Consider the following 26,219-nt stretch of genomic DNA (forward strand, 5'->3'; position numbering starts at 1 on the left):
GAAGAAGCAGAAGAAGAGGCCTACTCTAGAATGGGGGGCAATCGAGTGCTCGCTCTTCTCCATTAACTCAGTGATCGCAACTTTTGATTTATATCGATGCTGGTTTAAGGTAGAACCGCTTACCCGTTACCGCATGTGTTACGTGACATCGAAGACCAAAAATAGTCGGCGAGCGATTGAACTGTGGAGAAAAAGAAGTAAAAAACGATGTATCCCATTGCAGCAGCTGGTGGTGAGTATGATGGTTAGCGAGCGTATGAAATGCTAGGCGAACAAGTTTGGTATTTTTGCTGAAAATAAAATTGGCTCTTAAACCTTACCTGGCTGTGTATGATAGTAATGTTCAACCAACTTTTTGGTTTATATTATTAAAGTGTTGTTTTTACATCTGCCGAGTGTTCGTTTTGTAGGCTCATTGTTAATTGTTGCTAAGCTATGCTTGTTTACCTGAGTTTTGAATTCAGCAACTGCTGGTTGAAGATATATATCAGACAACAATTTAACACATTATTTCAATGCATTCTTTGGAACCTTTAATGTTGAGCACTCTCTAACAGCTTGGGGGATTTGAGTAGTTTATCTAATAGTTTGTGTCAGTTTTAAACGGTTTAACATTTTATTGCTTTGAACATTGTTCGCCATGTAGCCGCGTGAAATAGATGTATTATTTTGGTTTGTTTTTAACCTGCATGTTATATAAGCAACAAATGCAAAGTTGTATGTTGATGAGAGGATATTTTTTAGGAAATATTGAGAAAAAGAATAGAATAACCAATGAAATACAGCACTTGTTTGATCGTTTAAATGGATATGTTAGTTTATGGTCCTACACTTTGGGTATGTGTGTGCTGCCTGCAGTTAAATTGAGTAAGGTCCTTTGCCAGGTTGAGTTGGTTGTATGGTGTTTATGATAAGGACTGAAGACCAGTGGGATGGGTCCACATCCCCAGTATCTTCCTTGCTGTGTTGTGTTATGGTTGATAAGATGGGCTGAGGCAGTTAAGGGAATCTGTCAGCATGTGACGTGTGATACACACACTCCTTTTAGTTTTTTGAGTTTCACTTTAAATTAGGGATGCACCGATAGGATTTTTTGGGCCGATACCGATTTAAACAGACAACTTCTGGCCGATACCGATATTAAACACTTGTATACAATACTATATAGTTGGTCTTTTAGCTAGTTTATTTCTGCATTAAATAATTTTTACTGAACATGGATTGGATCTAATTAACATTCAACTGACCAACATAATAAGAGAGGCACAAATTAAGCTAAAACAAATATAATAAGACAGCATGACAACCTTCAAAGGTGGTTTTTGCTATTCAGCATTTATTTAATTAACAACTAATATTTTTACATATAATGGATTTCTTTATGCAGTTAATTAATAAACAATAGGTCTCGGCCTTTCTCATGCTATTGCCGATATGCCGATGGTTTCAAATTCATCAAAAATCGGCCGATAAATATCGGCGGCCGATACATCGGTGTATCACTACTTTAAATAATGACATTATCAGTTATTTTTCTAAAACAAAACACTGCGTGTAATAGAGGTCGACCGATTTATTTTGGCCGATTTTGCTGCAAAATTAGGCCGATTAATAGGCAGGCGCATCTGCGGGCACCTAAGCACTGTTGTAGAACTCGTGACGCTGCCTCTTGCTGCAAGCAGATCGCTCCCGTCTCGTGTGTGTGCAGCCATGCCTTGTTCACAAACAGCTTTACTAAATGATGGCGGATCGCGCGAATTAAGCAGCCAGTACAACAGCGCGACGGGCTTATGTCTCGCGGTGCACTGTCCGTGCAAAGATTAGGCTCATTTTATGTGATTAATGAGTGATGATGAGTTTTGTTTGCGTGACAGAGAGAGAAGAGCCGCGCGTGCACGCTTTCTGTCTCTCTGCTTTTATTACTCAAAACAAAACTGACTCGATGGCGAAAGGTCAGAAGACCAAATCATATCCACAAAGGAAATGTTTTTCGTGTTGTTACAGTAAGACTTTGTTTACAGTTTTGCGGTGCTCAGCCTGGATTAGAACACAGTGCGTCCGATTCGCGAACTGACTCCTTTGAACGGATTCGTTTGAATGAACGGTTGAAACAACAGATCTGTCCCAATACTAAACTCACAAGACGTCACTGTCAGCACAATCAGTCACTTATAGCGTCTCAGAAATGAGAATGTAAATGTGTTTAGAAAGATTTGCCCTAAATAACAGTCTCAACTAAAAACCATAGACATTTACTATGTTAACTTTATGATGAATAAATATTTTATCAGGTCTACCAAATAAGGATTTTATCCTACAAAGCAATAAAAGCCATGGTAAAAAACTGATCAAAGATGATGACAGCAGAGTGTCAGGTAATATCTGTGTCTGATAAATGCATGGTGCAGAGGAGGTTGTAAAACTCTTCAGAAAGACCAGTCATATATTTTTAAATACTTTGACTTAAATAGTGACATTTTTGCATTTAAAATATCTGCTAATAATGATGAGAACATTTTGATTATTATGTACATATAGAAAATCGGCCAAACATATCGGCCATCGGCTGCCCTGATTTCTAAAAAATCGGCATCGGCCAGAGAAAAAGCATATCGGTCGACCTCTAGCGTGTAACCAATAGTACATTACACATTGATAAGCAATGTCATATTTTATAGAATTTGACAAAATATCATTGATCTTGTGATCATCGTCGTATTTGATGTAATAAGTAAAGTCATACTTATAATATTTGCTACCTATAGACCTGCATGGAAAACCTATTGGCAGGCTTCACAAAATCACCTAAATTGTTTTTATTAACTGTTTTTTTTTTACATATATCAATGCTCATGAGCATTGATTTCGAGTTCTGTTTAAAATTAAACTGTGATTGTCTTTTATAGCTGCTGAGCCGATTCAGGGACATCAGTCCCCAGATGTTTCTGGTAAGTGGACCTGACTAACCTAACCTGGCCTGTTGAAAACCTTACAGTATTTAATTCTAGCTATGTTTACTTACTTACTTGCCTAAATGTTTGATGGAAGGTTTCATACAAAGACATTCATGTTTTGAACATCAGTGTTCTTTTTAGAAGATTTGATGATGATACACCAAAGATGTCAATATTGTTTTAAGTAATTAAAAGGGTTGATGGGTAAGGTAGAATGGTAGGTTATATATAGTATGGGTGGATGAGTTTATTTGATCCACAAGGTTTCAATATTTAACTGTTTAGGAATCACTTGGACTGATTTATAAGGTAACTGACTTAGAGGTCCACTGAATGAAAAAGAGCATCATCTTCAAACTAAGATTTAGCAATGTTTTGTTGACTGAATCCCTGAGTATAGTCTGTTTCTTACGTGTACGCGCATGGTCGAACACACAGCCTTCCAAATTATAGTTTATATGACTTGTACGTGTACACAGATGTTTGATGCATGCGCATTGCGACAAATGCATGTCCTGGGCTTCATACTACATTCTCTTATAAGTCTCCATGCAAAACATTTTTTTATACTGGCCCGGTCTTTTATACTCTTATTCTGAAAATAAGACTCAAATCTTTTTTTGGTGGGGTCAGTGAAAATTTTGGCAGGGCAAGTGAAACCTGAACCACTGGCCCGGTTGGGCCAGTGGTTCAGGTTTCACTTGCCCTGCCAAAATTTTCACTGACCCCACCAAAAAAAGATCTCAGTGTCACATATTTAAAAATAATAATTTAAAAGTCAAATATAATTGTATACATATATATTCTTCAGTTGGCAATTATAAATGTAAACTCTTATTCTGAAATTTCACAGTAATCTCATGATAGTCAATAAGTCCAGGTTTATCAGGATTAACTGTCCACAGAAATGGAGAACTCAAAGGAATTTTGTTGTAAGGAAGATAACAAATCAATATGAATAAATAATAATTATAAACACCTGGAAATGCAGTGCAAAATTCTCTTCCTTTATAGTACTTTTCGCCATTAAGTTCAGTGGACCGTATGAAGGGTTATCAGCAACCCTTTTAGACACCATGCACTAGGGTGGTCCTTATAATGGGTCAGTTATATTTTTTAAATGTTCAACTCTCACCCACTCACCCCCTTAATGTGTTAGGATATCAATAAATACACACTGTGCAAAATTTTGAATTGCTCCTACAATATCTAGAGGTTGCTCAAAGCCTTTAAATATTTCCGAAATCACATATTTTTGCAAAAACTGTACCATTTAAAAATGCACAACACGCATTATAAAACTTGCTTCTTGGAGGTTAACTTTGTTCCAGGTATTTCAGTCTCTACTGATCCGAGTAACCATATAGCGGACTTGCTTCGTATTGCTTCAGGCATTGTCTCAGTGTATATTGTCTATTGTGCTTCATTCACATTGAAGCTTTCTTGCTTTGAAAGACATATCACAACTAAAACAGGAGTTTTAATTTCATGGAGCATGGTCAAATAAGTCCATTGCTGCCATACGTATATATTATTAAACAATTATACATGCTAGCACAAAGTATCACAAAATACGCGAATATGTTAAACTTTAAAGGTCTTGAGCAACCTCTAAATATTAATTAATATTAAAAAAGGCCCTATTTTTTATTTAAACATATTGGTGGGGTGAGAGCATGAACTTTTAAAAGTTGAAAAATAAGGACCTCCCTACCATGCATGCTATGTGCTGTCAGCTTTTTTTTTAATGAGCGTCGCAGTTTTGTTTGTTGTTTTTTAAGGTTGCTTGTTCCAGCAAAAAAGGCTCCCGACTTCTCTGTGCCAAACATTGCGTTGGTTCTTTCGTTGTCTTTTACACAAGTAAATGTCAATGGCAGTAAATGCTGGGCCATTGGGCAGTCCTTTATGTTGAGCCCTGCCGTGCATTTGTAACTTATGTGTACAATGTACGCTGGCTTTCAAAATTCCATTTTGTCACAATGCACATGCGTCGAAAGTCTATGTACATGTGCAAGTAAAAAAATACTTTGCAAGGCTGTGCATTCGACCGTGCACGTACAAAAACATGTACTATACTCTGGGCTTTATGATGACAAAAATTGGGTCACATGCACTGTAGTCGGACCCTCACGTACGTGTGAAAAATACTTCAGCCTTAAGCCAAAATGTAAACGGTGTCTCTTTTACTTTTTTCTGTGTGTTTATTGTACAACTAATTGTTTATGTAAATTATTCTAATTAATGTGGAAAATGTTTTTGCATTGACATTTGGTATATAAATTGTGTTGTTTTTAAAGTGCATTGAAATGAGTTTAGTGTTATAATTTTGTGCAGAGCATTTCATTATTTTGAGGGCGGTTTCCCGGACAGGGATTAGCTCGAGCCAGTACTAGGCCTTAGTTAAATTAGGATATTTAAGTCATTTTTAAAAGCATAATTTAAATAAACATACTGGTGTGCATCTTCAGACACAACACACACACACTGATATATTTTAAGATATGATAGAGCAATTTGTTTTTGGTCAAGACGACACTAACATTTAAGTTAGTCTGGGACTAGGCATAGGCCCTGTCTGTGAAACCACCCCTTATTCTTTTTAAAATGTACAGAAAGTTATACACATGCATCACATTTTGTTTATGTATCTTCCCTGCAGATCCTCCTCCAGCACCAGAGTATGTCTTCAAACCGCCTCAAAGGCCAGACTTTGGCACAATGGGTAGGACAATCAAGCTTCAGGCCAACTTTTTTGAAATGGAAATACCCAAATTGGAGGTGTTCCATTATGACATAGACATCAAGCCTGAGAAATGCCCACGGAGAGTTAACCGGTAAAACATTTTGTTTGCAAATTAAATTTCAGCCTTAGCTGACTGAACACCATTTCTACTCACAGACTTGTTTTTTTATATTATTCTTTAGCGAAATTGTTGAGCACATGGTCCAGCACTTTAAAACGCAGATCTTTGGCGATCGAAAACCTGTGTATGACGGGAGGAAGAATCTCTACACTGCCATGCCTTTACCCATTGGAAGAGACAAAGTATGCACTAATAAAGTTTAGGTTATGTTTCTCAAAGCAGTTTGAAAGTGCATTAAAAAAGTTACATTGCCACATAGAAGTCTTTCTATATCTTTTAATACGTCACAAAATTTTGATCATCTGCTCATGTAGGTCGAGCTGGAAGTCACTATTCCAGGGGAGGGAAAAGACAGAAGCTTTAAAGTAGCTATCAAATGGGTGTCCTGTGTGAATCTGCAAGCTCTACATGAAGCACTCTCCGGACGGCTCCCAAATATCCCCTTTGAGACCATTCAGGCTCTGGATGTTGTCATGAGACATTTGCCCTCTATGAGGTTAGTGGCTAACCTTGTATTTCATGCTAACCCTGTATTTCATATTCTGGGACCTTACACATCATTCTTCTGCACACTACAACCCTATCTCTTTGTGTAAGTGTCCTAAATTTGACTGCAGGTACACCCCAGTTGGCCGTTCATTTTTCACTCCCTCCGAGGGATGCTCTAACCCTCTGGGCGGAGGACGAGAAGTTTGGTTCGGCTTCCATCAGTCCGTTCGGCCATCCCTTTGGAAAATGATGCTTAACATTGATGGTAAGCGTACATCAGCATTTGCTGGATTAATGCTTGTTAAACTTGGCTTAGATTACTTATGATTTTTAAAATGTGTTTTGTAGTGTCTGCCACTGCGTTCTACAAAGCTCAACCTGTGATTGAGTTCATGTGTGAGGTATTGGATTTTAAAAGCATCGAAGAGCAACAGAAGCCCTTAACAGACTCCCAGAGAGTGAAGTTTACCAAGGAGATCAAGGGTGATTATTCGATACAGTGATTAGTGTCATGTCCATTGGTTGGAGTTCATTGGTTATCTGAACTCTCTTTTTTTATCTATCAGGCCTAAAGGTGGAGATCACTCACTGTGGACAGATGAAGAGGAAATACAGGGTGTGTAATGTGACCAGGAGACCAGCCAGCCATCAGACGTAAGGTTTTTTTTTTCAAGTAGCATTTTGGAATCAAGTTAGGCGGTGGGTCACCCTTGAGGTGTGCGAGAGAGTTTTACGACATCATTTACGATAAAATAATGCTTTAATGTATTCTGTTTGGCTCTAGGTTTCCCCTACAACAGGAGAACGGTCAGACCATTGAATGCACTGTCGCACAGTACTTCAAAGATAAATACAAACTGGTGCTGCGATACCCACATCTCCCATGTTTACAAGTTGGTCAGGAGCAGAAGCACACCTACCTTCCACTGGAGGTTGGTCAAGACCTTTTTCATTCCTGAGAGTGTTTCTGATTTCTTTAACTAAATTTTGTCGTCTTTTTCTCTGCAGGTCTGTAACATAGTAGCCGGGCAAAGATGCATCAAGAAACTGACAGACAATCAGACCTCCACTATGATCCGTGCCACAGCAAGGTCTGCACCTGACCGTCAGGATGAGATAAGCAAACTGGTGAGCACATCTATGTGATCTTTTACAGTGAGGGAAAATTAGTCTTGTGAGGCTCTTTTTACCGGTGGTATTAATATATGTTTGTTGATTGGTCACATCTCTCCCCCATGTCAAAGTTAAGGAGCGCTGCAAAATCCGCTAAACACCACCTTTGCCAAAAATTAGATAATGAAGTTAACCGAATGCTCTTGAAATATATTCAAATTCTCATCTCAGCCTCAGGCTATTTAGAAATACTGGTTTGTTGGCAGAATTCATTGAGTCTAATAAAAATGCAAATTTACAAGAAAATATGTAAGGTGCACTTAGAGGGTTTTTCATGAGAGTTTTGGCTTGCTTGTGACAGATGAGAAGTGCCAACTTCAACACGGATCCTTATGTACGTGAGTTTGGCGTCATGGTGAGAGACGAGATGACCGAGGTCAATGGTCGGGTCCTTCAGGCACCTTCAATTCTCTATGGAGGAAGGGTAGGAACCTGTCCTGTTCAACATTTATACTGCTAAGTCATCAAATTGCTCAGTTGTCTTATGGATTATAATTGAAGTGCTATGGTTCTCATCACGGCCTGAAGTTAACTTTTTTGTTATTTAGAAATCCACCTGCCACAGTGACTTTTTACCAGCCAGTTTTTTTTTTTTTTTGCCTGAAATAGTGAATGATAACACTGTCTTCATTGTATGAGTTAAATATAATTTTTTTTAGACAGGGTCCGAAATTAACACCCGCCATGCCCCAAATGCGGGTAGATTTTCCGTTTGGCGACTAAATTCAAAAGGCTATCCCGACCACACTGGTGGGTGATTTTTTTATACCAAAATAGTAATGCAGTATAATGTGTTTGCAAGTAGCTAATCTGGGGATGAGGTTAGCTAGCCACAGAATGTCTCTATGCTCCAAGTCTCGCACTAGAGACGGTCTGTTTCTAGCTAGTACTGCAGGTTACTTGCGGTCTGCAGCTATCAATGCATCCCCGCCCTGCCCGTCGGGCTATCTTGACTTATAGGGAGGAAACAATATATTTAAATGCTTATGCATTCTTTCACAGATTTGGATGTGTAATAATTGTGTATGAAATTCAGGGTATTTAAATTACGTTAGAGCGCGCGCTCAAGTTTTACTTTCACTTTCGCGATCGCGTGAAAAGACGCAGTACAGGAAGCAATCCGTCATGATTTGTCATGGATTTGTTGGGCAAATCCTCCTTCGTCCTCTCAGTCATTACTATCCTCACGTAAGAAAATTAAATCTCTCGCAGCAAGCTTTAAAGTGATATAGATTGTACGGGCAGTGAAGAGATTGACTCTGTTGCACAATCGCTCTTAAAGCGACAGTAATTGAATAAGCCTGTGCTATGCCCACAAACTCAAGTGGCATTTTCTTATCTGTGACTTCATTTAATATTTCAGATTCAGAATCTGATGTATAGATATTTCACTTTGGTTAGAAGAAAAATTTGAACTGATGATTGATATGTACTGAAAATTGATATGTGTTGTTTGTGTTTTGATAGATGTTTTGTTTTAATATTCTACATTAAAAGTAATGTATTTTTTATTCAGGCTACTTGCATTCATTTTGGGCTACCAAAAACTGAAGAGTGCCTGCCCGAAGGGCTACCAGGGATTTTGAAATTTTGCGAGCAATGCCATGAATACAGCAAATGAAATTAATGTACATGTGACAAAAAAAGGCTGTTTATTATTCTGGCCGGTAAAAAATATGCTTGGCTGGTGGATTTTTTCATCTACCAGTCCCCGTGGCAGGTGAGCCAAAAAGTTAAGTTTGGACCCTGTTTTTAGAGCTACAAAAGTGATTTTTCTCTTTGTCTTAGGTTGTTTGATTAACATTAATGACACAGACTTAAGTATGTTAATTGAGGTTACTGTCTCTTTAAGACCAAATAAGCACAGACTGTTTTTGACTCTCTATATACACTTAAGACATATAAAAATGTTTTCATTAGAAAAAGAATACTGTGAAGATCATTTTTGGTTATTTGTGCCCTGTCAAGAACAGAAAAATTTGTACGCTTGCTTTTAGGAACGCGTCTCTCCGATGTGCCCTATTGAGCGCCCTTAAACCCCCGCGCGCGCACACAGACGGTGGGGAAATTCCAAACTGCGCACATAAACGCCCCACATACGTTGTTTTTCATTACTCTATTCACAAAATGTATGTAAATATACAACAGTATAAGACACAGTAGCGCAACTCTCTCTAAAGTTTACACATCAAGAGTTCTGATCCATCACAGCACTACACATATGTGCGACTGCGATTGTACTGTCAGCATTGCATTCTCATCCCATCTCACCAACAGTTTAATACTTACTCACATCCAAACGTAGTCAGACAAGTGCCTCATCTTCTTTCCAATGGCAGGAACGTTGCGAAACAGCAGTCGCATCCTCTTAACTCACCGCCAGCGTTTTTTAAAAAAGTTGCCAGCCAGCGCCAGCGTTTTTCATGATTTTCACAAAAGTTTAATGCCTTCCAGAAAATGTTCCTCTTTAAATATATAAACATACAATATACCAAATGAAAGAACAGACCCTCTGCTTTCAAACAAAAACCTTCAGTAGTTCTTTTGTAATCAGCTTTTGAATATGTGTAGGTTTCTGCAAAAACACCAGATTTTGAGCAAAAAGCAGAGATAATCCCATTTTTGTGACAGACTTTTCATAGAGATCCCATTCAGAGCGATCTTTAAAATAGACACGGACACGCAGCCACTTGCCATAGGGCACTACTCCCGGGTTTAAAAAGCTGCGGAAGGGCACCACCTGGTGGATAAAAGTGGGATTATGGAAAACTCGTCATTGGCAGGGAAGCGTTTTCTCTTGATTGACGAGATCTCGTCAATGGCGGCGTAAGAGTTAATGAATCACTCAATTCGCATCAGTGACGCGCGGATTGATCCAAAATACGAGTCATCCAAAAATATTTGTAATGATATTTGGGTCGGTCGGGTCGTTTTAAATTAAGATACAAATTAACTATTTTAAACAATTGCGGGCGTGTTAGTTAAAAGTCGGTCGGGTGCGGGTTGTTTATACATTGACCCGCGCATCACTGATTGGCATTGGCTACCCGCCAATATGGCCGGTAGATTGACAGTGTTACCCGCCAATTGCAAAATCCACCCGCATTTGTCGCCTGGTCGGGTGTTAATTTCAGGCCCTGGTTCTCATTATTACTAGACTACTTGACGACTACTTCAGATGCATCTTTTATGCCAAATAAATTAATGTGCACTGTTTACGGATGAAATGTCCATTTGTTGACATAAGGCTGATTTAAACTTTTCACTAATTATTTATCATGACAGCCATTATTCATTGCAATAATTTAATTCAAAAAATATATTTCAGAACAAAGCAATAGCAACTCCGGTCCAGGGTGTGTGGGACATGAGGAACAAGCAGTTCCACACAGGAATTGAGATCAAAGTGTGGGCCATTGCCTGTTTTGCTCCACAGAGGCAGTGTACAGAACTCCTCCTAAAGTAAGTCCACTTTTGTGGTTGTATGAGGCCTGTTTTTTTACGTTTGAAAGAAATTGCACATTGTTAACGAAATACGGTCTAATCTTGTTTTCTATAGGGCATTTACAGACCAGCTTCGTAAGATCTCTCGTGATGCTGGTATGCCTATTCAGGGCCAGCCGTGCTTTTGCAAATATGCCCAGGGAGCAGACAGTGTTGAACCTATGTTCAAGCACCTCAAATACACATACCAGGGCTTACAGTTGGTGGTGGTCATTCTGCCTGGAAAAACACCAGTTTATGGTAAAATAACCCCTCTATTATGTCAGTCTTGCAATAATAGTTTTTTTTAAGATTGTAACTCAATTTCTTCTTATGCTGAGGTGAAGCGTGTTGGAGACACTGTTCTTGGCATGGCCACACAGTGTGTCCAGGTAAAGAATGTCCAGAAGACCACACCTCAGACCCTTTCCAACCTTTGTCTCAAGATTAATGTAAAACTGGGTGGAGTGAACAACATTCTTCTTCCCCAGACCAGGTGAGGACTGCTTTGACTTACAGTATCCACAATGGTTAACCCCCCTCATGTTTTTCCAAACTTGTATGACAAGCACAAAGAAAATGGAAAGTTGGTTGCAACCTCAGTCCACAAAAGTGTATTCTTGTGAAACACTATTAACAATTGTGTATTTTTTTCTAGTGATTAGTCAGTGTTTGGAATGCAAGTGGTTTGAGTTGAAAAGAAAAGAAGTAAACCAATTGCTAAATGTTTCTTCACTGTTTTATATCACTGTGTTTGGTTGTTAGACCCTTGGTATTTCAGCAACCAGTCATCTTTCTGGGTGCAGATGTGACTCACCCCCCAGCTGGAGATGGCAAGAAACCTTCTATTGCTGCTGTAAGTCATGCAAATTTCCTGTTTTTCGATTTATTTTTTTAAGCTGGCCCAGGGCTGGCTGTCCGGGGGTTGCCACTGATTTCTGGTTTATAAAATATGGTCTTAATATCTGTTCATCTAACCCAAGTAGCACGGATGCAATAGGTGTGGCTTTCATTCTAGTTCAGGAGTACACCGGCCCTCCAGGACTGTGTTTGGGTCTCCCTGTTCTAGGTCAAGGGGATACAAATATCTATCTATAGACACACATTATGTTAAAGATTACATAACACACACATTTTCTTCCAATCACATGTTAATATTGGGTACATAGAGTTGTTGTTTTTCATCATCATATGTCTAAAGTCTTTCGTGTTGTCAGATTTATAAAAGACAGAACAGCCATTTCCATTTTTTCAGAAAAGGCTGAACTCTTGGGGGAAGTGCCCATAAAATGAATAAGGGGTCTATGGGGCTGTTTACACTTGGTATTAAGATGTGATCTGATCGATGAAAACAAGTGGACGAGAGAGAGACACATCACATTTACACCTGGTATTTAAATCAGTCTCTTTTGTCCACTTTACGAACGCTTCTGTCCTGAATATTGTGACGGGGTGGTCTGTCGAGATGGTGGGCGAGTCTCTCTGCTGTCATTCAAACGCGAGCGGGTGTAATGATGAGTTTATATGGACGCGAACTAATATTATGTCAGAGTCCACTGCTTGTTTAGCAAGTAAACATGCTGCACAGTGTTTTTACGTTTATATGTTAGAGCTTTCTCTGAATTTTCAGCGCAATTGATGAAATAGGATCGCGCAACTTTCACTGTTCACCGTCTGTTCACGCCAGAAGTCAGAAAAGACGTAAAACTTGTGTTTGGGTGATTCTCACGAAAACTTGGTTTTAAAAATGTCAAGCATGAAAATGTAAAAATTGCTTAAATTTAATTTTTTTCCCACCAGACATTGAAAAACAAAGTCTGGAGTAAATGGGAACATTAATTTAAAAACTTTCACTTATCATTTAACACTTTTTGTAACATAATTTAAAAAATTTGTCCTATAAAATCTCATTACCGCAACAGTCAGAAAACATCAACACTGACATATTTTCAAAATGACATGACAAACCTGAAAGAACATTATTTGGAGATTCTGCACATGCATTTAAAATCAAAGTATTATGCTTCTATTAATTAAATTAACATTTAATAAGCATCTGTTGCGGTAATGATAATCAAAATGTTGTGTAAGCATTCTGACAAGACAATATTTCAAATTAACTGTAAAGTAACTGGTCCATGTGATTGGTCACTCAAAATCAAACTTTATTAAAATTCTGTATGTGTGCTTAAACTGTTCTCAAAAAGTGTTGCGGAGGATGAGAACATCAGGCATGGACACATCATTTTCCTAATTTTTCTTCATTATTATTATACATGAATATTCAGTAAATTTTCTGTCATCTAAAGTAGTCTAGCAAAACATCCATTTATTTATTTTTTCTTAATATTTTTGTGTTAATTTGATTAAATTACAACATAACGCATGTTCAAACACAGCAGGACACATTGCGGTAATGAGAATTTCAGCAGAAAATGAGATAAAATTTCCAATTATAAATTCTTATGTTGAAATCACACATTGTGCAAGGTAGAACACAGTATTGTGTTAATTCTGATGCTTTTTAATGTTACTATATTACACATTTTAAAGCTAAAATCATTAGTGCCGTGGTGTTTCAATGGTTTCGTGAGAATCACCCGTTTAGTACCTCAGATTAGATAAATGGGCACAGAGGAGGCGGTCGCGTGTGGCTGTTAGAACACATTCAACCACATGTGCGTTCCGCAACTACAAAAGCAATCCGATCGAAAGTGGTTTCGACTGCCTCAGGATGTGGTTGAAAGTGGACGAGCTCAAAACGTTTTGAACACCGTTTACACCTGGCATTAACGTCGTCCACTTGTGATCCGATCGATGAAAACGCATGTGAATGCCAAGTGTAAACAGCCTCTAATGGCGCTTTTCCATTGCATAGTACCCCACGGTTTGGTTTAGTGTGGGTCGGGTCAGCTTACTTTTGGGAGCTTTTCCATTAGGTGCAGCACGTGGTACCCGATACTTTTTTCGTACCACCTCAGTTGGGGTTCCAAGCGACCCGAGCTGATACCAAACGTGACGCGAAAACACAGTAGATCACTGATTGGTCTGAAAGAAACGTCACTAACAGCGTCATCGCTATAATGTTAGCTTTACCTTTAGTGCTAGCTTGCGCTGTCTCGAGCAAACATGTTATCATCTATGCTCTGCTATAAGTTCCCAAACTCCCTTTTAGCGATGAAAAACATCCACATGTTGAGAATCAGGGACACCATAACAGTTTTTTCCAGACTTGCAGTTTGTGGCGGAACATTCGCGACGAGCACGTCAGCATTATATGCTTAAATGCGACTTCAGTGAGGCACAGCGGAGCGCCGTCGGCTGACGCCGCGGTGTTTGAACAGAAACTGTCGTGATACAGAGGTAGGGATAAACGCGATGTGCAAACATCTATTTGTGGTGGCCAATTTTAATATTGTGGCGGACTGAGAAATAAATAAACGTATGGGAATATACAACAACGCTCTCCTCTCACTTGTATGATGTCACAGCTGTAGGCAGCGCAAATATAACGACACGCCTAGTATCCCTCCCACTGCGAAGTGATACTAAACTCGATGGAAAAGCTAACCACGCCAAAGTGAGGTGAGGTGAGCCGACCCGACCCAAACTAAACTAAACCATGGGGTACTATGCAATGGGAAAGCGCCATAAGATATGTAACCGTTAAAGGAGGGGTGCATGATCTCTTAACGCCAATGTTGACATTTGAAATCACCTAAACATACAAGCCCCTACCCCAATAGAATCTGGACCTTCTTTTGATAGACCTGCCCCACACATACGCAACCCCAAGCAATGATGTCTGTTAGTAGACACGCCCATTATTGCTGATTGGCTACAAGTGTGTTTTGGTACTCGGCGACTACCTTTTCCAAATTGTTTTTCAAAAATCATGCACCCCACCTTTCTGAAACTTGTAAGAAAGAGGAAGAGCGAGTTCGGCCCAGAATTATTCTGTCACATGCTCAACTGCTTTAAGTCAGAATGCATGAAATACCACTAAACCCTCCCATATTAATGTCCTCTTACATTTAGGTGGTCGGCAGTATGGACGCCCACCCAAGCCGATACTGTGCCACCGTGCGAGTACAGCAGCACCGTCAGGACATCATTCAGGATCTGGCTGCCATGGTGAGAGAGCTGCTCATCCAGTTCTACAAATCCACACGCTTTAAACCCACACGCATTATCTACTATAGAGATGGCATCTCTGAGGGGCAGTTCAACCAGGTAAGCTACAGGCCTATTTATTTTGCCACTTGACATCCACATTTAGCAACACATGTAATGTTCCTTTAATCCCTCCCTACCTGTGTTATCCATGTAGGTTCTGCAACACGAGCTCTTGGCAATCCGTGAGGCCTGCATCAAGCTGGAGAAAGATTATCAACCAGGAATCACCTTTGTGGTAGTCCAGAAGAGACATCACACCAGGCTCTTCTGCATGGACAGGAATGAGCGGGTTGGTCATTTAATGAGGACTAAACATTCTCTTACGTTGTTTGGCTTGCCTTTTATTATTTAATGTCTCCTAATATTTGCTTTTCAAATTTTGTATTCAAGGTTGGAAAAAGTGGCAATATCCCTGCTGGCACCACAGTCGACACCAAAATTACTCATCCATCTGAGTTTGACTTTTACCTTTGCAGTCACGCCGGAATTCAGGTACGAATTGAAGTATTTTCATTACATTTGTGTGAGAGTTTATGATTTGGTTTTTCATGGTCATTGAATCCCCACAGGGAACCAGCAGGCCCTCCCACTATCACGTGCTATGGGATGACAACCATTTCACCTCTGATGAGCTGCAAGTTCTCACCTACCAGCTGTGCCACACCTATGTTCGCTGCACCCGCTCGGTCTCTATTCCTGCACCAGCTTATTATGCCCACCTGGTGGCGTTTCGTGCACGCTACCACTTGGTTGACAAGGAACATGACAGGTAATGTAGTAATGTAGTCAAGCTTGAATAGTGGTTTTCAGTTAATTTTGAAAGAAGCAGCAGATTACATACTAGTGGTTGCCTTTTTTTGTCAACAGGTTCCACGTAACTAGGTTAATTTGCATTTAAGTAACATAATATATTGTTAATTTCATAAGAGTAATGTACATCAGTGGTTCTCAAACTTTTTCAACGTGCGGCCCCCCATGTGTACGGAGCTTTCCTTCGTGGCCCCCCCAAAGAAAAGTTATGACAAATGTGTTTTAAAACGCAACATTTTAATTAAACAAACCATATTAAATTATACAAAGTAGTACTTGTTTGTTAGTAGCCTTATTTTTGTTAGGTTTAATTACACAGAATTTATGATAAATTAATTTATTTCATAAAATGTCATAAAACTGGGGCCCCCCTGGCACCATCTCGCGGCCCCCCTGGGGGCCCCGACCCCCAGTTTGAGAACCACTGATGTACATAATTCAAAAGAAAAACACATGATACTTGGAAATAACACTTTCATTTTAAAAATTGCTCTGCTAATGAAGTCCTATGCAAACCATGCTTGATTTACTGCCCAGTTAGATGTGAACTGTGAAATAATTCATGAAGTCACATCACAAAGTTATTTCCTTTGAACAAATCGCGTTTGCACGATGTTTTTAGTTTTGGTTTGATTAACAAAATGTTGATGTCTTTATATCGTTAGCCTCATAGCATAATTGCCTAAGTCATATTTCAATGTTTTTGGAAAACACGAAAAAACACAATATTTAAAATTAGAAATCACATTGTTATGGTAAGGCAGGTAGTGTTTTTGGATTCTAAAAAGTGTTGTGATTGGTTAAGGACATAGGCAGAAAGGCAGGATGATGCAGTGGAAGGACAGTAAAAGTAGGCAAATATCACAAATTGGCCAAAAAAATGACTTGGGCAATTAGGCTATGAGGCTAACGATATGCTCAGTCGAGAATAATTTTTTTTTGTTTTTGAAGAAAACATTCCAAGATTTTTCTCAGTATAATAGACTTTATTGGACCTCAACAGTTTACAGTTTCATTCCAGCTTCAAAGGGCTCTAAACGATCCCAAGCGAGGCATACGTTTTTTTTTTCTAGCCAAACGATTGTAATAAAAAGAGAAAAACCTTGAAATGTTTTCCTTAAAAAAACGTTATTATCGACTAAACAAAGACATAAACAACTTGTAACTCCATAATATATACGTTTCTACTTTAAACCACATTTAAATGGAATGACTTAAAGTTAACAAACAGTCACAAAACTAACTGTACAGTGTTCATGTGGTTGTCAGCTATAATGCACACTTTTTAGATTTTGATATTTATTCAAATAAACTGTTAAATGCTATTGAAGAAAAAAATGTGTACATTATTACTTCGAACATCAAAATTCACAAACATCCAACTTTATTAAGTCTATCGGCAGTTAGCTACACGTGTGGTAATGGCGAAGACCCCAACTCGTATGCATCAGCACTCCACTTCAAAATAAACCAAAATATGGACAAGAAATTACATTGACATTTGCATTATCATGTCAGGATAACGAGAAAACAACTTTTGTTATCTCAAGATCATGAGAAAATTAAGTGATGATCACAAAAAACAAGCAAGCAAAACTAAAACTATATACTATACTAATGACCTCTCCCGGCTTCCGTAAATGTGCTTTCCATTTGCGCATGTGCAGTTATATGCGCCACCTGCTGATCGACTTGTGGTACAACAGTCAGAACATAACTACCTTTCATTTATTTTACCTGAAGAAGCTGTGCAAATTTGACAATTTCTTTTTCAAAATTTTTCAGAATAGTTGTATTATTTTTAATGTACAAACATAAGTTTATATTTAATTTAAACGTATAAGCATTTCTTGGGCCAACAGCAGCCATGTTACCTTTTTTTTGAGTGTAGTGTCGAGGCAAAATTTCTTAATTTATGAAATGCCACTGGATTGGTGGACAAAACAACACAAGAGAAAATAGTATTGTCTATCGGCACAAAACTATTACATACACGCATACATTGGAGTGGTGACCCAATACAGTATCCTTTGAGGTTTATGATGAAAATGATTTGCGCTGAATAAACAGGAAAACTGCCGATTTTGTGAATTGCTTAATAACAGCAAATAGGACTAGTATTAGCCAGCTAGATTTCTAAGTTCTAAATCTCAGGATGTTTTCCTTAAATACAGATTTAACTGCATCTTTAAATCTAAACTTTTATTGTGGCAGAACTGTTTACGCATAACTAGTTCTGATTGGATGTTTGTGTGCGTATTTGTGTTCCTGGCAGTGCGGAGGGCAGCCATACATCAGGTCAGAGTAACGGCAGAGATCAACAGGCATTGGCCAAAGCTGTCCAGATACACCAAGACACACTTCGCACCATGTACTTCGCTTGAACACCGCAAGACACAAGCTCCAAATCCTCAAAAACAGCACGGTCTGTGTGTGTGTGTGTGTGTGTTTGTATTTGTGTGTACAAATAGAAAGATATGAGGTTAGGTTTCCAAATGCTAAAATGACTTTTAATATCATGTCATGAATTGTTAGAGCTGTAAGATGTGAATTTAGTCATTTCTTTTATTTTCTTTTATTTGGTTTGGTGGGCATGATTGTGTATCTCAATACATGTGCATGTCAAATTAGGTTAACATGTTTACATAGTCAATCCAAAAATTCAGACTATTTTTACACTGAAAGAGACATTTGCATGGGGATTCAGTTTTTAATTGCCAAGGCTGGTTATGGAGACTTTTGAACAGTAGTTTTTACAAACCCGTCAAACCAATGGGTCAGGGTTAGTTAAGGACAACGCAGATCAGGTTTAGGGGTCGTGGGCGATGCAGTTTCCACACCTAAATTATTTATCAGCAAAGCAAGTGCACTGACCAGAAGAGGACTTCAGGACAAAAGTACTTATCCTGTTTTGTTTCATTTATGTGTGCTAATATGAATTTATATCTTGGTGTCATTTATGTTCAATCTAAGCTCAGTCAACCTACTGTACTTGTCCTTCAACGACACAATCGATCGAACATTATCACTATCAATATATGCTTAACATTTTTAAAGAAGCCCAGAATCAAATTCGGATGTGAGAATGTAGGAATTGTTGTGACAATCAGTTTTCTGGCTCTCCGCTATATACCCGAGCCAGTATTCTCAGTGTGGAAATGGCTCTTTTAAAATGGATATGTGTTCATACAAGTATTGTCCTGCAAAATACTATTAACTTTAGAGCATTTATATGATGAGATTATCTTGTATGTACGTCAATTTTTACTGCCATTCTTCTCACGTCCGCCGTGATTGTAACAATTCAAAGGTGTGGGTGGGTGGTTATATAAACTTTCTCTTTTTTTTACATCAAGTAAGAAAAATGTATCTTATTTTACTTTGTACGCGTTTTAATTTCAAAAGTCCAGAATAATTCCCTACGCGAAAAAAATGAGGCCAGTTATGTGCTGTTTTGTTTGTTTCCAGTGGTGAAATTTGACTGTACTATGCCAATAAAGTCACCACACTCCATTCAACAACACAGACCTTAAGGACAAAGAGAGAGAGAGAGAGAAAGTGAAGGTTTAAGGATAATACAGATGTCAGTCGCATTGTTCAGAGAGACACGACGAAGTTAAGATTCCATACAAATTTCAAATGCACCTTAGTTTTTTACTCAGATGGCCTATAACTTGGACGTATGATGATGATGATGATGATAATAAATGTGTTTTTTTTTTTATATATAAGACGTTTTTGGGAGTTCTGTAAAGTCACAAGTTGGGCCAACAGGCACGTGGTTGTTAGCTTTCGTTGATTAATTTAGGTTTAGTCAAAATGTATCCAAACGTAGTTGGAGTTGAAGCGCAATATATTGTATATGTTTTTGTGTACCGTTTTAGCGTAAACAGGTTTGTGCCCTCTAAAGCATATCATGACGTGTAGTGATTATCTATCGAGTGTTGTTAGTCATTAGCTGTAAATCACTTTCCCATATAACGCTTCGTTTTAACTTGAAATTTTGGGACTTTTTAACCATCTTTTTCTAACTATGCATTCTTATCCGAGAGATTTTAGTGGTTTGTTTGTGTATATGAATTATGAACATTTATAATGTAGTCATTTACATGCTGGGTACTTTTAGTAGTGTATATAGTGCAAACCCTGTACCCACTGTAGCAGTATTAGCATACGAAATACTCTATTTTTAATACCAACAATTGGATGTTCTTTATATGGTTCTCAATTATTCCTGTTAGCCAAACAAGATTACACGTACTTGTAGTTACTGTCCTGCCGTAACTGAAGCACAATAGGACATAATTGTAGGTGCTAGAGTTTATTCTTGAAACAGCCTTTTTATTTTTAAATCTTCACCTTTTAAAACAAAAATCATAGAGTGATCGGAGAGGTTCATGGATGCGTTTCATTTTGGATCTGAGGACATTTGACCTATCGTTTTCAGTCAGTACTAAACTATTTATAATGGGCATTTTAGTTTGTTTGTTTGCATAATTAACTACTTAAGTTGTTGCTGTTATCTGGTGCTGGTCTCGCAACTCGTGAAAGTAGATGCACTTTGAAGAGCAATGGACACAGACCCCTTAGATCTGGTAAAAACCTTCATGTGGAACACGAGTACGATTTCTGAGTGTAGTTGTGTGGAAATGACTAGATGTCCTACCTCTTGTTACCTGTTACTTGCATTATGGTAACTTTACCGCACTGGTCATTTCCTCATAATTACACAAATGGAAAAGTCTTATTTTTGTTTCTCGGAATGTTTCTTGTTAAGTGCTCTAAAATGGCATTTTTATTTTTCATCGTCGTTACTTTAGAGGCCATACTGTGTACCGTTTTATTGGAAAGCGTTTAAGCTACGCGTTTAAAGCTAACATTGAGTGCTGCAAGTTTTTCATGGATCCAAAAGAATATCATTTGCTTTCGATGAATTAGTGGCTTGATGTTTTAAATGTGCACCGTTTACTACAAATACAATGCAAATGTATAGTCTAAATCCCAGTTGTATTATTTTTCTGACTTTTAAATTGTTAGTATATTCATGTACTTTATTTAGATGTGTGTCTTATAGCTTTTTTTCACTTTAGAGTTGTTTTTATCACTTAGCGGCAGCAATCACATAAAGTTGATTACATATATACACGCATATTCTTTGGAAGCATCGGACTCCCTTTTAGTAGTAGAAAACTTCATGAACTGCTTTGACATTTTCAAAACGTTACTGATTTTTTTTTTTTTTTACTTTGAAACCCGCACCTTAGTCGAAGGTCTACAACATATGCAATTTCTCAACTATGAAATATGGGATGTTTTTGCACTATCAAAAGAGATGTTACCAATTTGCATGCTGATGGTCAGATCCCCATCAATTTTAGACTAGACTGCAGAGATAAGAAGGTCTTACACTATGCAAAATTTCTTTTCCATTCATAGCAGTCGCTCTTATGTATTCTGTTACTTTTGAAATAGTTTAGAAATCATCAGATCATGTGTAAAATCTATGCCACATACCAAATTGAAGTGGTTTTAAGCACACTTGTCAGTCCCCCCTTAAGACTCACTGTAATGTTCAGGGGGATTTTTCAATTAAAACAATTGAAATGTAATATCTCTGCATGCATTGAGAATGGGCTGAGGGTTTAGGACAGAATATGGTGCTGATTTCATACAGACCCTTGCATCAATCTATCACGCAGCATCTTAATTTTAACTCCTTAGAGGCACATACAGTGTTAACTGATTTAAAATCAATGCCCTAGATTTCCATAGACGCTTATAATTATACCTGTCTATGTTCTCCATCTTTTTTTTACAGTATGGTATTTTGCTGCTTGAGTGAAGCGTATTTGTATATTGCTTGGTTTAGTATCTTTACCTCGATGTGGGGTTAGCGTGTCCACATGCCTCTTCACTTCACACACATGGTTTGATTAATAGTTTTACATGCTTTTACTTTCTAACTTGGCACACCCCCTTTGTTTGGGTAAATACATTTTTTTTAATTGTTAATGCTAGCAAATGGCCAATTTCACCTAGAGGGTTTTATTTACCCCATGATCATCAAAATATATTTTTCAACTTAAATTAATAGATTGCTCATTTATTTCCATTAGAACTTTGCACTATGGCAGTCCGCGGCAGAAATGTAAGCCTCTCTACATCAGTGATAGTTTTGTTACTGTACTTTTTGCTTTTTCATTTCTTATTTTTGAAAGATTATTACCTTCTGACCTGCTTACACCACACGGATACTAAAACAAACAGTTCGAATGTACGTCATATGCTTACATACTGGTCTGAGTATTCACATCATCATTCGCGTTTATTTGCTCCACTTTGCAAATCGAAAGCAGCATCAAGCCTAATGATTCAATGATGCTGTTGCGTTTGATGAACTAAATTGAGCGCTATTTGTGGTGCAGTACTGTAAAAAGTGTACATAAGGCAAAGCTTGTTTTCGTGTTTTTGCCATGTGCTGCTTTTATGTTTGCCAGAATTCCCAGTTATAGTTTCACCCAAGACCAATTGTATTACCAGTAAACATTGGGTGATGGTCCAGTGATCATGACAGTGGCTCACAAATAATTACAGATTTATTTGGGCATGACAGCATACAAGTGTATCAAAACACTTTTGGCTTTTTTCCATATTTCCAAGTGAAAAGTCTAACATGACCAAACCAGTTGCGAGGTGTAAAAGTATTGTTAAAAAGAGCACAGTACTGTTAGTTGTCATTTTACAGGCTAATACGTTATTTATTAAAATATGAACATGCATGTAAGATGGAAATAATAGGATTTTGAGACTGATTTATTAGACAAAATGAGAGAATCTTCATAACCTGGCTTTTTAAACCAACTACCTCAGAATGGTGTCAGGTGCTAACAATAAATATCCCTTATACATATATGTATATGTGCTCATGGCAAAGATCAATAATTGTGACCAAACAACACAAGCGTATGCTGTGTATTAAGTGTTTTATTTCTTTTTTTTTTTTTTTACAAACATTTGTGGTGGATCAACATGAGGGATGTTTCAGCATTTAACAAAATCGCAGGGGACCAAAATATGGAAAGTTTCCCTTTTTAAAATGTAGTGATATTTAAATACTCATCAGCTTTTAGATATAGGTTGTGTCTTAAATAGCTGTATTCATGCATCAGACTGTTGTTTGCTATTGTTTCCACTTGTGGAGTGGAGCTCAAATCCTCCGGTTGGATCTATGGAGAGCAATAGCTCTGAATTGGATTGAATCAAGTTTTCACAAAAGCTTAAGTTTGGGCAGATAGATTCAGGCTGTGATATTGCCAAAAGAAAACATAGAGGTTGGTGTAGTTTCATGAGATTGGGGCCTTTGGTCTGGATAGAGAGTCTTTTGATTTGGGATGTGACAATGTCATTCATATGTTTATCACTAAGCATTGTGCCATATTACGGATAACATACTGGATAAGAAATGTCCTCTGACCACTGTTTTGTGTTTTAATATGTGTAGTCCACATTTTCTTATGAAGCAGCTCTTCAACCTGTGTCAAATGGCAATCTATCATTGAGTTTGAATGTTTTCAGAATGTTACAGTTTATACTTGATTCTTCTACTTGATTTAAATCCAGTATTGCAATAAAGAGTTTGGAGATGTTGGTCACTCGATAGATCCTGATTTGGTTTATGAACGTTCCACAGGGTGGGGTCTCAGATAAGCTATTTGTATTTAAACATTTTCATTTAAGATTTTGGAGTGCTATTCATGGCAATCAGTGTGTTTTTACCTTGCTACATTTTATGAAGGGAATTCAGTTTTGTTTTAATGTCTCTCAAACTCTGATTTTGGATACAATCCATTGTGATACACTGGCATTTGAGTTTCTTGAGATAATTTGATGAAATTAATATGGTACAAAAGAGGTTGTGTGAAATAAAATCTAGATTTTGGTTTTCATTGGTAATCTTATAAAACGTCCGGCTTGTTTTTGTTGTATGTGTGCCTTTTTCGTTTTATTTTTTTTATTTTTTTTTTATTTATCCCACTCCTGATTGATGGACTGTGCTTTTAATTTGACACTCAGCTTCACATCAAATAATTTGTACATTTATCATGCAACCTTGAGTGAATGCTGCATAGATTGATCAGTATTTGTATTTTGCACTTTCTAAGCAGTTTAAAGGATGCCCTTTGTAATTGGGCAAACAGACAAAGAGAATTTAAGACGAGGTATTTTCTGCTACAATAGGAATTCTAAGGAACCGTGACTTGTTGGCTTTTCCGAAAATAAAGTGTATAGTTGTGAAGTACCTCAAAAGCCTGATAAATGCTGCATAAAGTTCATTTATTGTTTTTTTTTGTGAACCTCATTTATATGACAGTTTTTCCCTATGCACTGTAAAAATAATTCCTTGTTGCAATTTTTAAGTTTAAACAACTTGAATTAACAGGTCATTTCAACTTACTTGACTACTACGGAGTTGGTATAAATAGAAAACTAAAGTTTAATAGGCTTACGTTATTACAACTTTATTTTTATAATTTATAGCAACAATATCTAAATCTATATAGTCAAAATACACTGTGAAACCTGACAGTTGGCTTAACTCGGGCCATTTGGGTAAACCGGTTGCATTAGGCCATTTAAGTTTTAAAGCACATAAATTTGAGTACTCTGAACTTGAGTCATTTGCAATGATGCACTTATGTTTAAGTAGTGTGAACTTGAATATAAGTGCATAACTGCATATGACTTAATGTGTTTAAGTTCACAGTGCTCAAATGTATGTGTTTTAAAACTAATGCAACCGGTTTACTTAAATGGTTTGAGTTGAGTTGACTTTTAGGTTTTACAGTGTAGTTGAAATGCCTTACTAATTCAAGTTGTTTAAACTTAAAAATTTAAGTAAAGAATTTTTACAGTGTAGGGGGGTTTGATGGCCACACATGTTGTGCAAGAACCTTCAAAATGATTTGCAAATTGCCACAACCTTTTAAAAAGTAGTTGTTTTTTTTACCACATTCGATTGTTGGCTAAAAAGGGTATCAGTAATGCACAGATGATGTATTTGACATTATAGTAAACTTTTTTTTTTTTAGATTTTTATCAAGTGTCTAGCTTTAGCATTGCCCAGTTGATCACAGCTATTGGATATGTAGTGATGTCTTGCAGTCAAAAGTTACAGTTGACTCAGGTATTGCCATGTAAGGGCTGTATCTGTTAATGCCTCTTCCCTTATTTCCCTCACCTGTGTCTTAATGTAGCCTTAGAACTGCATTTATGGAAACAACATTATGGAGAATATCTGGCCTTAAAGGTATGCACTGTTAACCAGAACATGCAAGTCACTACACAACAGGCCATACGTTTTTGCCATTAAAACTACCTCCTATGTAAGAGTGTCCTGGAGCAGACAGATGTGTCTTTAGTTTCTTTCTAAATAGTACTCCGTAAACTGACAATCATCTTCAATGCATTTCTTTCTCATGCCATAGTTAAAACATTGTTTTGTGAATTATAAACAGTTAAAATTCCAGGACACTTCAGTTTAGTTTGTGTAGTTTGATTTACTTTATATTTTTGAAAACCATCTCCATGTTTGCTTTATAAGAGCCAGACGACCAAAGTTTCTATTTGAAGGTTTTCTTGCAGTTGTGGTCTCAAACCTCTCTTTCACATCAGCAATTTTTCTTTCTTTTAACCTTGTGTTTGCTCCTTCATAACATGCCAAATTAAATTTGCTGTCATTCCTGTCATGGTGAAGTCTTTTACGTCTCATTCATGTGTTTTTACATTCACTGCTAAGCTCCTTGTCGTTGTTTCTTGTTAATGTACAGTGTGAGCTTTAAGTTTTTTTTACATATTACAAAATATGCTGTAAACCCTGCTAGGACATAATGTGAAAACGTATCATTTTAATATAGTTCACTTTCGCTTGACTGTGTATTGCATCATTTAATAAAATTTAATTTCTTCTGACTGTTGTATCCTGTTTTTTTTAAATTATTATTATTATTATATATTTTAGTATTATTTTAACATGCTAGAACAGGATTTCCCAGACTGGGGTTGGTGAAATTGCGGGGGGTTTGTGAGTTCAAAACAATACATTAATTAAATGATCAAATGTAAATAAATACTTTTAAAATAAAAAAACTTACTAACAAAAAATCTGTATTTTATTTGTTTAATAAAATGTTCCATGTGACCATGCACAACACTACAATATAAAAATACTTTGAAATGGATAAGGGTCCAATTACGGGTAATAATAATAAAA

At 37.4% G+C, this 26,219-nt stretch overlaps 2 protein-coding genes across 2 annotated transcripts in view; one reads left to right on the forward strand and one right to left on the reverse strand.

Moving 5' to 3' along the window:
* ago2 (argonaute RISC catalytic component 2) lies at nt 1-25,918 on the forward strand. Its single transcript, XM_073858286.1, has 20 exons — nt 1-232; nt 2,907-2,948; nt 5,614-5,788; nt 5,880-6,000; nt 6,133-6,314; nt 6,436-6,572; nt 6,656-6,790; nt 6,874-6,961; nt 7,092-7,239; nt 7,316-7,435; nt 7,782-7,904; nt 10,809-10,942; nt 11,040-11,219; nt 11,295-11,459; nt 11,729-11,819; nt 15,002-15,196; nt 15,294-15,428; nt 15,530-15,631; nt 15,709-15,908; nt 18,225-25,918. The coding sequence occupies exons 1-20, from the start codon at nt 208-210 to the stop codon at nt 18,331-18,333; spliced, it is 2,607 nt and encodes an 868-aa protein (XP_073714387.1). The 5' UTR covers nt 1-207; the 3' UTR covers nt 18,334-25,918.
* chrac1 (chromatin accessibility complex subunit 1) overlaps nt 1-26,219 on the reverse strand; it is a 443,634-nt gene that overhangs the window by 411,442 nt on the left and 5,973 nt on the right. The gene's annotated exons all lie outside the window — the stretch shown is intronic.

The sequence above is a fragment of the Misgurnus anguillicaudatus genome, chromosome 20 (genome assembly GCF_027580225.2).
Source record: "Misgurnus anguillicaudatus chromosome 20, ASM2758022v2, whole genome shotgun sequence".
NCBI lineage: Eukaryota > Metazoa > Chordata > Actinopteri > Cypriniformes > Cobitidae > Misgurnus > Misgurnus anguillicaudatus.